The sequence below is a fragment of the Anolis sagrei genome, chromosome 13 (assembly GCF_037176765.1).
Source record: "Anolis sagrei isolate rAnoSag1 chromosome 13, rAnoSag1.mat, whole genome shotgun sequence".
NCBI lineage: Eukaryota > Metazoa > Chordata > Lepidosauria > Squamata > Dactyloidae > Anolis > Anolis sagrei.
In genome coordinates this window covers 5,295,949-5,308,615 of record NC_090033.1, presented here as the reverse complement: position 1 = coordinate 5,308,615, position 12,667 = coordinate 5,295,949, and the positions used below count along the sequence as shown (strand labels likewise).

The 12,667-nt window shown below is 45.0% G+C and overlaps 1 protein-coding gene across 5 annotated transcripts in view; it reads left to right on the top strand.

Annotated features, from left to right (window-relative positions):
• Positions 1–12,081, top strand: part of DVL1 (dishevelled segment polarity protein 1) — a 75,637-nt gene extending 63,556 nt beyond the window's left edge. For 4 of the 5 annotated variants that reach the window (XM_060758964.2, XM_060758962.2, XM_060758965.2 and 1 more), the window contains one exon: positions 3,498–12,081. In XM_060758964.2, the coding sequence (XP_060614947.2) occupies positions 3,498–3,913 (416 nt within the window). In that variant the 3' untranslated portion in view covers positions 3,914–12,081. Of the gene's footprint in view, positions 1–1,573; positions 1,613–3,497 lie in introns of all 5 variants that reach the window. The other variant, XM_060758967.2, reaches the window with a different exon arrangement.
• Positions 12,082–12,667: the final 586 nt, after the last annotated feature.

Below are 12,667 nucleotides of genomic sequence, written 5' to 3'. Positions count from 1 at the left end.
GTATAAATATTAAAATAAAAAGAGCGTCCCTACATTGCGGTTTTTCACTTATTGCAGGAGGTCCTGGAACGTAATCACCGCAATAAGTGTAGTCGAAAGGAATCACATCCAACAAGAAGTACAAATATATTTACAGTGTTCCCTCACTACTTTGTGGTTCACTTTTAGCGGACTCACTGTTTCACGGTTTTAAAAAAATATTAATTTAAAGTTTATATCACGGTATATTTGCTGTTTCGTGGGTTTTGCCGCCACCACTCTCTGAGGCGCTTTCCCTCCTCAGTCCTCCCTCCAGCATTGAAGGGCCATTTATTCCTTTACTTCACTTTATTTTAAGTTTATAAAGACTTAAAATAGCGTATAACTACTAAAATAATGTATAAATATTAAAATAAATAGAGCGTCCCTACATCGCGGTTTTTCACTTATTGCGGGAGGTCCTGGAACGTAATCCTCGCAATAAGTGTAGTCCCAAATCCAAAAGAATCACATCCAACAAGAAGTAAAAATAGATTTACAGTGTTCCCTCACTACTTTGCGGTTCGCTTTTAGCGGACTCGCTGTTTCGCAGTTTTCAAAAAATATTAATTTAAAATGTATATCGTGGTATATTCGCTGTTTCACGGCTTTTCACTGCCACCACTCTCTGAGGCGCTTTCCCTCCTCAGTCCTCCCTCCCTCCTGCCTTGAAGGGCCTTACCCTCCTTCCCTTCACTTTAATTTAAGTTTATAAAGACTTAAAATAGCGTATAACTACTAAAATAATGTATAAATATTAAAATAAAAAGAGTGTCCCTACATCGCGGTTTTTCACTTATTGCGGGAGGTCCTGGAACGTAATCCCCGCAATAAGTGTAGTCCCAAATCCAAAAGAATCGCATCCAGCAAGAAGTAAAAATATATTTACAGTGTTCCCTCACTACTTTGCGGTTCGCTTTTAGCGGACTCGCTGTTTCGCGGTTTTCAAAAAATATTAATTTGAAGTATATTCGCTGCTTCGCGGGTTTTCGCCTCCTCAGCTCTCTGAGGCGCTTTCCCTCCTCAGTCCTCCCTCCAGCCTTGAAGGGCCTTTCTTTCCTTTCCTCCACTTTATTTTAAGTTCATAAAGACTTAAAATAGCATATAACTACTAAAATGTAGTATAAATATTGTATAAATGTATAAATATTAAAATAAATAGAGCGTCCCAACATCGCGGTTTTTCACTTATTGCGGGAGGTCCTGGAACGTAATCCCCGCAATAAGTATAGTCACAAACCCAAAAGAATCACATCGTACAAGAAGTAAAAATATATTTATACTTTTACTATGACCCCTGTAGTTATCTGGCCAAGTATGTGATCAGTGCTTGTAACACGGTATGATGAACCCCCGCAAAATGAGGATTCTAAGCGCCACATTAGTGCTGTTTGGGAATGAGGGCACGATGAGCGTGATGAGCCATTTGCTGTTTTTCCTTTCACGTCTGTTTTGGCCAAAGTGTGTCACTGTTGTTTGGTTGCTGCTGTGTCGTTTCTCCCGGTGGGGAAGCTTTATGTAACTGTTGTTATTCCCTTGTTTTGTCCTGAGCAAGCCTTAGACTGAAGGATTCATAAAGGAATGGCTGGGATCGGTAAGCGTTTCACTTCTCCAATAAATACAAAAAAGTATTACTGGTCCATAGCATGATCATCTAGCTCAGTGGTTCTCAACCTGGGGTTCGCAACCCCATGAGGGGTCTAACAGGCATCCATGCATGATACATCCTCATTCACATTTGTCCTTGTAATGATCCCCGTGCCGATCCTGTAGCCATCCGTAGCATGCAAATGTCAGCGTTGGATTGTACCATTTAGTATGTAGTGTTTTCCCAAAGGGAGTAGGGGGGAGACACTGCTGAGAAAATCGTACAACAATTAAAATTGAATCCCATGATTCTCCACTGGCTGTAGGCTTTTCTTTGTAGTAAAATAACGCAGTTGCGCTATTTACAAAAACAAGGTTTCCACAATACAAATAAAGTTCTTTATACTTTCTTCTTTGCTTCCACCCTGGACTTCTTTCTCATGCAGATAAACAGAACCTCCTCTCACACCAAAGTTACACAGGAGCGTCACACAATTGCTTTTTACACACAACAGCCTTCACGCTCTGAGACCTTCTCACACGGAACTATCTCACACCAGACCTACTCACACTGAGGGTTACCTCACTTCGAGGCCTTTCTCCCACAGAGGCTTCTCTCAGACTGAGAGCTTTCTCAGACTAAGGCCATTTTCCCACTGAGGCCTTTTCCCACTGAGGCCTTTCTCCCACTGAGGCCTCACACTGAGGGCTCTCTCAGGCTGAGGGATCTCTTAGACTAAGGCCATTCCCCCACTGAGGCCTTTTCACACTGAGACCTTTCTCCCACAATAGCTTCAAACTACAGGAAAGGAGATTCCACTGCTGAACACGAGGAAGAACTTCTTCACTGTGAGAGGTGTCCAGCAGTGGAACTCTCTGCCCCGGAGTGTGGTGGAGGCTCCTTCTTTGGAGGCTTTGAAACAGATGGCCATCTGTCGGGAGTGCTTAGAATGCAATTTTCCTGCTTCTTGGCAGGAATTTTCCTCCCTTCTTTCCTCCCTTCCATCCTTCCCTGGATGGCCCATAAGGTCTCTTCCAACTCTATGATTCTATGTTTCTATCTCCCACTGAGGCATACAGCTAGCAGCCTTCACACACTGAAGCTTCACACATGATGGCCTTCAAACTGAGGCTTCCTCTTACCGAAGCTTCTCACACAAGGCCTTCACACTGAGGCCACTAATACACTAAGGCCTACCTCACACTGGGGCGATTTTCCTACTTCCTGGCAGAATAGGGTTGGACTGGATGGCCCACGAGGTCTCTTCCAACTCTACGATTTTATGACTATAATATGGAATAGCAGTGCCAATAAGACATAGTAGCATGAGCACATCCTAATCTCAACTGCAGCAGGTCCTCAATATAGGGCTCTCTCAGACTGAGGCCTTTCACCCACAGAGGCTTCTCTCCGGCTGAGGGCTCTCTCACACTGAGGCCTTTCTCCCACAGAGGCTTCTCTCAGACCGAGTGCTCTCTCAGACTGAGGCCTTTCACCCACAGAGGCTTCTCTCAGACCGAGGGCTCTCTCAGACTGAGGCCTTTCTCCCACAGAGGCTTCTCTCAGACCAAGGGCTCTCTCACACTGAGGCCTTTCACCCACTGAGGCTTCTCTCAGACCGAGGGCTCTCTCACACTGAGGCCTTTCTCCCACAGAGGGCTCTCTCACACTGAGGCCTTTCACCCACTGAGGCTTCTCTCAGACCGAGGGCTCTCTCACACTGAGGCCTTTCTCCCACAGAGGCTTCTCTCAGATCGAGGGCTCTCTAACACTGAGGCCTCACACTGATAGCAGTGCCAATATAGTCCTCAATATAGGGTGGCGAACGTAACCCACTTTAACGGCCTTCTCCTTTCCCTCTCCCCTGTCCCACCCCGCTTCCCCTTCCCAGGAAGCAAAAGCAGCGGCTCCAACCGAAGCAACAGCGAGAACAGCCGGAGGGCTCTAAACCGGGAGAAGGACCGCAAGTCGGCCGGCAGCGGCAGTGAATCGGAACCCGCCACCCGGAGCACGGGCGGGGGCAGCCTCGGGCGGAGGGAGCGGCCCGCCAGCCAGCTCAGCCACCGCAGCCACGCCTCCGTGAACAGCGAGAGGAGCCCCCGCAGCCACCACTCGTACGGGCCGCCCGGCCTGCCCCCGCTCTACAGCTTCCCGAAGGCGAGCTCCAGCGCCTACGGGACCAGCGGACCCCCCGGGGGACCCCCTGTGCGAGAGCTGGGCTCCGTCCCTCCTGAACTGACAGGGAGCCGCCAGTCGTTCCAGAAGGCCATGGGCAACCCTTGCGAGTTCTTTGTGGACATTATGTGAACGGAAGTGCCTTCAGAGACCTCGGGCGTGCGGATCTTTTTTTCCCCCCCGCGTTGACGAATCGACGTCGGACAATTTTTTAGAAAGAGAGGTGAAAAGAGAACTGCTCTGACTGTCCTTTGCATGTCACGCCTTCCCCGGCTCTCGATTTGTGTTGAGCAAGCAAACCGCGAAGAGGAATTCCGGGATGTTCGAGATCGGAAAAACAGCGGGATTTCTCTCTCTCCCCCCCCCCCCCCTCCAATTTCTCGCCTTGATTTTCTGAAAGTGATTGGTTGGTGTTCTCCTCACATCTTTAATTGTGCTTCGTTATCTGTGGCACCTCCCCCCCCCCCCCCCCCAGTGCAATGATACTGTGTCCTCCTTGGCTTGTGCAAGGAATCGTATTTTATATAGAACTAGAGAAAGACACAAAAAGTTGGAAACGACTGAACAAATGAACAACAAAAATAGAAAGACGGAGAAAGAGAGAGCGAGAGAGAGAGAAGTAAAAGAGAAAAGAAGAAAAATAGGAATCAGTTCTCCAGTTTTCAAGACTTCCAGCCAGAGGAAAATATCTGTTTTGTTTTGGATTTCTTCCTCTTCCACCTCCTCCTCCTCCTTCTTTTTCTCCCAAAATCTTCTTCTCCACATCCTTCTCCTTCCCTTATTTTAATAAGGACAGTTCTGTCACGGGAGCTGTAGTTTTACAACGTCTTCAGCCTTCTCTGCCAGAGACTAAACTACAACTCCCATGATCCCATAGCCTCTTTTTCTTTCCTTCCTCCTTCCCTTCTTTCCTTCCATCCTTCCCTTCCACCCTGTCTTTCCGCCTTCCTTCCTTCCTTCCTTTCCTTTTGTCTTCCCTTCCCTCTTTCCTCTCTCCTTCCCTCTCTCCCTCTTTCTCCTACCATCCTTCCTTCCTTCCCTTTTGTTTTTCTTTCCTTCTCTCTTTCTTTTATCATTCCTTCCTTTCCTTTTGTCTTTCATTCCTTCCCTCATTCCTCCTTCCCTCGCTCCTTCTTTCTCCTTCCTCCCTTTCATGCTTCCTTCCTTCTCTCTTTCCCTCCAGCTTCCTTCCTTCCATCCATCCATCCCTTCCACCCTCCCTTCCTTCCCTTTTGTCTTTCCTTCCTTCTCTCCTTCCTTTATCCTTATTTCCTTTCCTTTTGTCTTCCCTTCCCTTCCTCTTTTCTCCCTCTTTTCCTCTCTCCTTTCTCATTCCATCCTTCCTTCCCTTCCTTTCATCCTTCTCTCTTTCCTCCCTCCCTCCCTCCCTTCAATCCTTCCCTTTCACACTTTCATCCTTCCTTCCTTTCCTTTTGTCTTTTCTTGCTTCTCTCTTTCCTTTATGCTTCCTTCCTTTCTTTTTGTCTTTCCTTCCTTCCCTCATTCCTCCCTCCTTCCCTCTCTCCATCTTTCTCCTTCCATCTGTCCTTCTCTTCCTTCCTTTCATCCTTCCCTCTTTCTCTCTTCCCTTCCGCCTTCCCTTCCTTCCTTCCTTCCTTCCTTCCTTCCTTCCTTCCCTCCCTCCCTCCCTCCCTCCCTCCCTCCCTCCCTCCCTCTCTCCCTCTCTTTTGTCATTCTTTTTTTCTCTCTTTCCTTTATGCTTCCTTCCTTTCCTTTTATCTTTCCTTCCCTCCCTCTTTCCTCCCTCCCTCCCTCTCTCCCTCTTTCTCCTTCCACCCATCCTTCCCTCCCTCCCTTCCATCCATCCATCCATCCATCCATCCATCCATCCTTCCCTTCCACACTTTCATCCTTCCTTTTTTCCCTTTGGTCTTTCCTTCCATCTCTCTTTCTTTTATCCTTCCTTCCTTTCCTTTTGTCCTTCCTCCCTTCTCTCTTCCCTTCCTCCTTTCCTTCCTTCCGTCCTCCGAGCAGGGAGGTCTAGTATGTGGCCCCCAAGTTAGAAAATGTGAAGACTTTGATAGTTCGATTATAAAGAGATAACGAAAAAGAACTACCCAACCAGGATGGGGTTCTTCATACAATTTGCTTCATTCTCGAGTATGATTCCCAGTTTCCCCTGCTGTTGAATGCAGATTATTTGGAATTTTCCCTTATCTATATATTTTAATGATTTACTTAGCTCTGGTCAGCTATGGGGAGGATTGAGTAAAGAGGAAGGAAAGGTTAGAGGCAGAGCCTCGTGTTAGTGGTTGAAAATTACTATTATTATTATTGTTATTATTATTATTTGAAAGATTGTGCAATGTGATTCTGAAGTGATGCTCAATTTTATTTTTTGTGGATCTCTCCTCCGGCGCCACATTTCAAATGAGTTGATGTTCTTCCCACTGTGTTTACTTTTGCGCCCATAGAGAGAAATTGGAAATTTTGCTCTGAAATATTTTCTGCCCAGCATCGTTCATTTGTTTTCCTTTTCCTTCTTTTTTTTTTCCTCGACTGTTGAAAAGTATTGCACTTCTCGGAATATAGGATTGTGTTCAGAACTGAAATATTATCTCCGTTTTGTCATCTGAAGGATTTTTTTTTCAGTTGAAACCCTACCAGTTTTTTACTTTGCATAACGAAAAGTTTGTGTATCAAGTTCAGCCCCAGTCCATCAAGCCATGCCAGAGCCTTTGCGGAACAAACATATATACAATGTTTTAGCCCTCTTCCATTTGTCATCTCTCCCTCTGAGGTAGCCTTTCTACCTAAACATTGCCCTCTTGTGGTTGCATCTGAGTGCTGCATAAAGGCATTTGTTTTTTTTTTGTTTTGGGAGCCCTTTCCATGAAAAAGGCAGAATTTTTTTCAGTTGAAACCCCACCAGCATTTTAAGTTGCATAATGAAGAGTTTGTGTACCAAGTTTGGCCCCAATCCGTCAAGCTATGCTAGAGCCTTTGTGGAACAAACTTATATACAAAGTTCTGGCCCTCTTCCATTTGTCATCTCTCCCTCTGAGGTAGCCTTTCCATCTATCTATCTGTCTGTCTATCTACCTAGAGCCCTCTTGTGGTTGCACCTGAGTGCTGCATAAAGGCATTTATTTTTTGTTTTGGGAGCCATTTCCTTGAAAAAAGGCAGATTTTTTTCAGTTGAAACCCCACCAGCATTTTAAGTTGCATAATGAAGAGTTTGTGTACCAAGTTTGGCCCCAATTCATCAAGCTATGCTAGAGCCTTTGCGGAACAAACTTACATACAAAGTTCTAGCCCTCTTCCATTCGTCATCTCTCCCTCTGAGGTAGCCTTTCCATCTATCTGTCTGTCTATTTACCTCGTGCCCTCTTGTGGTTGCATCTGAGCACTACATGCATACGTATTTTTTATTTCGGGGGCCCTATCTAAATAGAAGGTAAAAGACAGAGGGACCGACCAAGGGCAAGATGGATGGATGTTATCCTTGAAGTGACTGGCTTGACCTTGAAGGAGCTGGGCATAGTATGGGCTGGTCCATGAAGTCACAAAGAGTCCGAAGTGACCGAACGAATAAACAACAACAATCCACAAAAAGGGCAGTTTTTTTTCAGTTGAAACCCTACCAGTTTTTTACCTTGCATAACGAAAAGTTTGTGTATCAAGTTCAGCCCCGATCCATCAAGCCATGCCAGAGCCTTTGCGGAACAAACATATATACAATGTTTTAGCCTCTCCCTCTGAGGTAGCCTTTCTACCTAAATATTGCCCTCTTGTGGTTGCATCTGAGTGCTGCATACTGATTGATATATATATATATGTGTGTGTGTGTGTGTGTGTGTGTTTTGGGAGCCCTTTCCATGAAAAGGGGTACATTTTTTTTCACTTGAAACCCACCAGTATTTTAAGTTGCATAATGAAGAGTTTGGGTTCCAAGTTTGGTCCCAATTCATTAAGCCACGCTAGAGCCATTGCAGAACAAATTTATATACAAAATTCTAGTCCTCTTCCATTTGTCATCTCTCCCTCTGAGGTAGCCTTTCTATCAATATAGTGCCCTCTTATGGTTGCATCTGAATACTACATACATACTTTTTTTGTTTTGGGGGCCCTATCCACGAAAAAGGGCATTTTTTTTTCAGTTGAAACCCACCAGCATTTTAAGTTGCATAATGAAGAGTTTGTGTACCAAGTTTGGCCCCAATCCATCAAGCCATGCCAGAGCCTTTGCAGAACAAACATATATACAATGTTTGTCATCCCTCTCTCTGAGGTAGCCTTTCTATCAATCTATTGCCCTCTTGTGGTTGCATCTGAGTGCTGCATACAGACATTTTTTGTTTTTGTGTTTGGGGCTCTGGTCTATAATGGGGCTGATTATTTTAGTTGAAATCCCAGCAGTATTTTAGGTTGAATAATGAAGGATATATGTACCATGTTTGGTCCAGATCCATCATGCCACGTAGGAGTCTCTGCAGAACATACAAACATACATACTTTCTTATATATGTGTACATTATTATTTCAGGAAAAATTGCAGCTGGATAAAATGATGAGCATGATTGCTTCCAAATTCTAAGCTGGAGCATGCTAGCATTTATTTATTTACTTATTTACAATCTATTCCGCCCTTCTCACTTCGAAGGGGGACTCAGAACAGATCACAGAACACATATACAGCATTATACAATGACAGGACAGGCAACTGTACTTTGATAGAGGTATATATAGGCTTTTACCATCTTCGGCATCTCGGAGGCTGTGCTCGGTTCTGGACACAGGGGGGTGCTGTCACTCCATCTTCCCTGCCGAAGAGCTCTTGTTCGTAAACTTCCTCCTTGAATTTTTCTGGTATTTCCTTATGGATGTTTAAAATACCTCCCCACTTTTTAACGCGGTACCTATTAATCTACTCACAATTTCTATTTTTGATCTGCTGGGTAGGCAGGAGCTGGGCTGAAAGGCCAGGAGCTCACCCCAACCCGGGCTTCGAACTGACAACCTTCCAATTAGCAAGATTTACTGCAACTGGTAGTTAACCTGCTCTGCTGAAGCCCGCAAGCTATGAGAACATGGCTACTTTGTGTGCGGTGAGAAATAAATCCATTTAACATACGGCATGTGGTGTCTATGAGAAATGTGAGCAAGACTCCAGAATCAGGAACAGCCTTTGGAAGATTCCAGTGGACCCACCAGAAGAAGAGACAGTGCTTGGCATCTTCCTTCCTTCCATCCATCCATCCATCCATCAATCAAATGCAGTTTGTCCCAATTATTCATTTTATTTATTTATTTACAGTATTTATATCCTACTCTTCTCATCCCAAAGGGAACTCAGAGCGGATCACAGAACACATACATGGCAAGTGTTCAATGCTAATTATATATTGACGAGACAGACAACAGATAGAGGTATATATAAGCTTCCCCGTCTTTCGGCATCTTGGAGGTTCTACTTGGTTCCGGCCACTTGGGGGTGCTGTCGCTCCATCTCCCTGCTGTTCGTAAACGTCCTCCTTTTTCTGATTGAAACGCCGTGCCTAAATACGAGGGTTATCCAGAAAATATGATTACAAGAATTGTTTTAAATACAAAAAATGAATATGTTTTCATAAAACTCTACTATTGGTACTACATTATTTTTCCACATAATCACCATTCGGTTCAATACATTTTGTCATCTGTGGGATGAGCTTTTGATGCCCATGCCATAGAAGTTTCCCTCTGCCTTTTTCATTCAGTTCATCACTTCAATTTCCACCTCCCCGTTGTGTTTTCCACCCAGGTGTTTCTTCAATTTAGTGAACAAGTGATAGTCACTGGGTGCGAGATCAGGACTGTGAGAGGCGTGGCTTCAAACATCTCAACTAAATGAAGTCAACAACTCTTGTGTTGCATGAGCGGTGTGCGGATGCGCATTGTCATGAAGGAGACAGACTCCTGCCGTCAGCATCCCACGTTTGTTTTGGATGGCTCTGCAAAATTTCTTCATGTTTTCACAATATATCCCATACCCATTTTGTCTTGACATTATGTCATTTCCATAAACTGAAATAATTTTGTGATGAATCGCAGTGGCGTTCATACCCTCAGCATGTAGGTAGCGTATTACAGCACAAACTTCACACTTGGAAGGAAATAGAATGAAGACGCTCATATCTAACCTTCACCATAATGCCAGTGGATGAGCTACTGACGACTGGCACTGCTCGTTCGCTTCTGCTGGCTTCTCGCTACACAGCAGTGATATCAACTTCCCCCAAGAAAATTCCACACAAGAGCTATGTTACCTTACTTTCCGGATATCCGTCATACAGTGCAAACTTTGCACTTGGAGGGAAACTCGTATCTAACCTTCACCACAATGCCAGTTGATGAGCTACTGACGACTGGCACTGCTCGTTTATTTCCGCTGGTTTCCTGCTACACGGCAGTGATACCAACTTCCTCCAAGAAAATTCCATGCGAGAGCTATGTGCCTTGTTACCTTACTTTCCGGATAACCCTCATCCAGCGCAAACTTTGCACTTGGAGGGAAACGGAATGAAGAGGCTCATCTCTAACCTTCACCACAACACTAGTTGATGAGCTACTGCCGACTGGCACTGCTCGTTTGCTTCCGCTGGTTTCCTGCTACACGGCAGTGATGCCAATTTCCTCAAAGAAAATACCACACAACAGCTACATTACCTTACTTTCCTTACTTGTTACCTTACTTTACGGATATCTCTCATCCAGCGCAAACTTTGCACTTGGAGGAAAACAGAATGAGGAAGCTCGTCACTAACCTTCACCACAATGCCAGTTGATGAGCTACTGACAACTGGCACTGCTCGTTTGCTTCTGCTGGTTTCCTACTACACGGCAGTGATACCAACTTCCCCCAAAAAAATTCCATGCAAGAGCTACGTGCCTTGTTACCTTACTTTTTAGATATCCCTCTTCCAGTGCAAACTTTGCACTTGGAGGGAAACGGAATAAGGAGGCTCATCTCTAACCTTCATCACAACACCAGTTGATGAGCTACTGGCGACTGGCACTACTCATTCACTTCCGCTGGCTTCCTGCTTCACAGCAGTGATATTAATTTCCCCCAAGAAAATTCCATGCAAGAGCTACATGCCTTGTTACCTTACTTTCCGGATATCAAACAGCGCAAACTTTGCACTTGGAGAGAAACAAAATGAAGAGGCTCATCTCTAACCTTCACCACAACACCAGTTGATGAGCTACTGGCGACTGGCACTGCTCGTTCGCTTCCTCTAACTTCCAGCTTCCAAATACCGCTTCCCCCGAGAAAATTCCCTACGAGAGCTACATGCCTTGTTACCTTACTTTCTGGATATCCCTCTTCCAGTGCAAACTTTGCACTTGGAGGGAAACAGAATGAGGAGGCTCATCTCTAACCTTCACCACAATGCCAGTTGATGAGCTACTGACGACTGGCACTGCTCGTTCGCTTCCTTTGGCTTCCAGCTTCCAAATACCAACTTCACCCAAGAAAATTCCCTGCGAGAGCAACGTGCCTTGTAACCTTACTTTCTGGATAACCCTCGTACCTCCACGCTTTAACACGGTACCTATTTATGTACTCACATTTGTTTTCGATCTGCTAGGTGGGCAGAGAGCTGGACTAAAGGTCAGGAGCTCACCCTGACTCGGGCTTTGAACTGTCAACCATCTGGTTGTCAAGATTTATTGCAGCTGGTGGTTAACCTGCTGTGCTAAAGCCCGGCCTTGATATCATGTATTAATCAATCTAATGTTCCCAATATAGAGAAAAGATGGCCACTCTTCAAGTTTGGCGGTCTTCTATATGGGACCAAATCTGGATCCAAGGCAACCTTTTGGGTTGGCCTCCTTCCATGCAACGGTTGTGAGGAGTACGCTATACTCTCATGAAGGAATCTAGGAGTCTGGGACTGATGAAATAGTGAGGAGATCTACCTGGGATTAAGGCTGGGAGCTCCTTTGGAAAATTGTTTACTGGGTTGTAACGAATCACTGGAAAAGAACGATAATTCTAATCTGCGATTAGAACGACGTGTAAAGCATTTATGTACAGTAGAGAAAAAGGGAAAGGTTGTGAGTAACTGGTGGAAACGGGGATATTGTCTCTGGTCCAGGTTTCACTCCCAGGATGGAGTTCTTAGTGGGGTAAACTGCACTGTTCCCTGTTTTAGATGTGTGTTGCCTAATTTGGACCCTTCTCTTTGTGTAGATACTGTATTAAAAAAAAACCCAAGTTCTCTGTATAGTTTATGTATAGCAGCTTATGTGTAAATGCTATTTTAAAGACTAAACAAAAGCTTTTAATTTTATGTGACAAATGCACTCCAAAGTTTTTCCTTCATTTGTGATGGTGCTTCCTTTAGAGGCCTCTATTTGTGTGTGTCTCTGGTTCTTCATGCTCTAGATGCATCATGGGTGGGGTTCACTGTGCTCCCTGGCTGCAGGGTAAACTACATCTCCCACTAGGGTGAGTCAGATCCCTCAAACCATTCCAGTAGGTTGAGTTAGTCATGGTGGTTCTGTGTACCAAGTTAGGTCCAGGTCCATCATCGATGGAGGACACCATGTCTGGTTGTGATTGAACTACAACTCTCAGAAAGGAAGGTCAAACCATTCCAGTAGGTTGAATTAGTCATGGGGGTTCTGTGTGCCAAGTTTGGTCCAGGTCCATCATCGATGGAGGACACCATGTCTGGTTGCGATTGAACTACAACTCCCAGAAAGGAAGGTCAAACCATTCCAATAGGTTGAGTTAGTCATGGTGGTTCTGTGTGTCAAGTTTGGTCCAGGTCCATCATCAATGGAGGACACTCTCTCTGGTTGTGATTGAACTACAACTCCCAGAAGGGAAGGTCAAATCATTCCAGTTGGTTGAGTTAGTCATGGTGGTTCTGT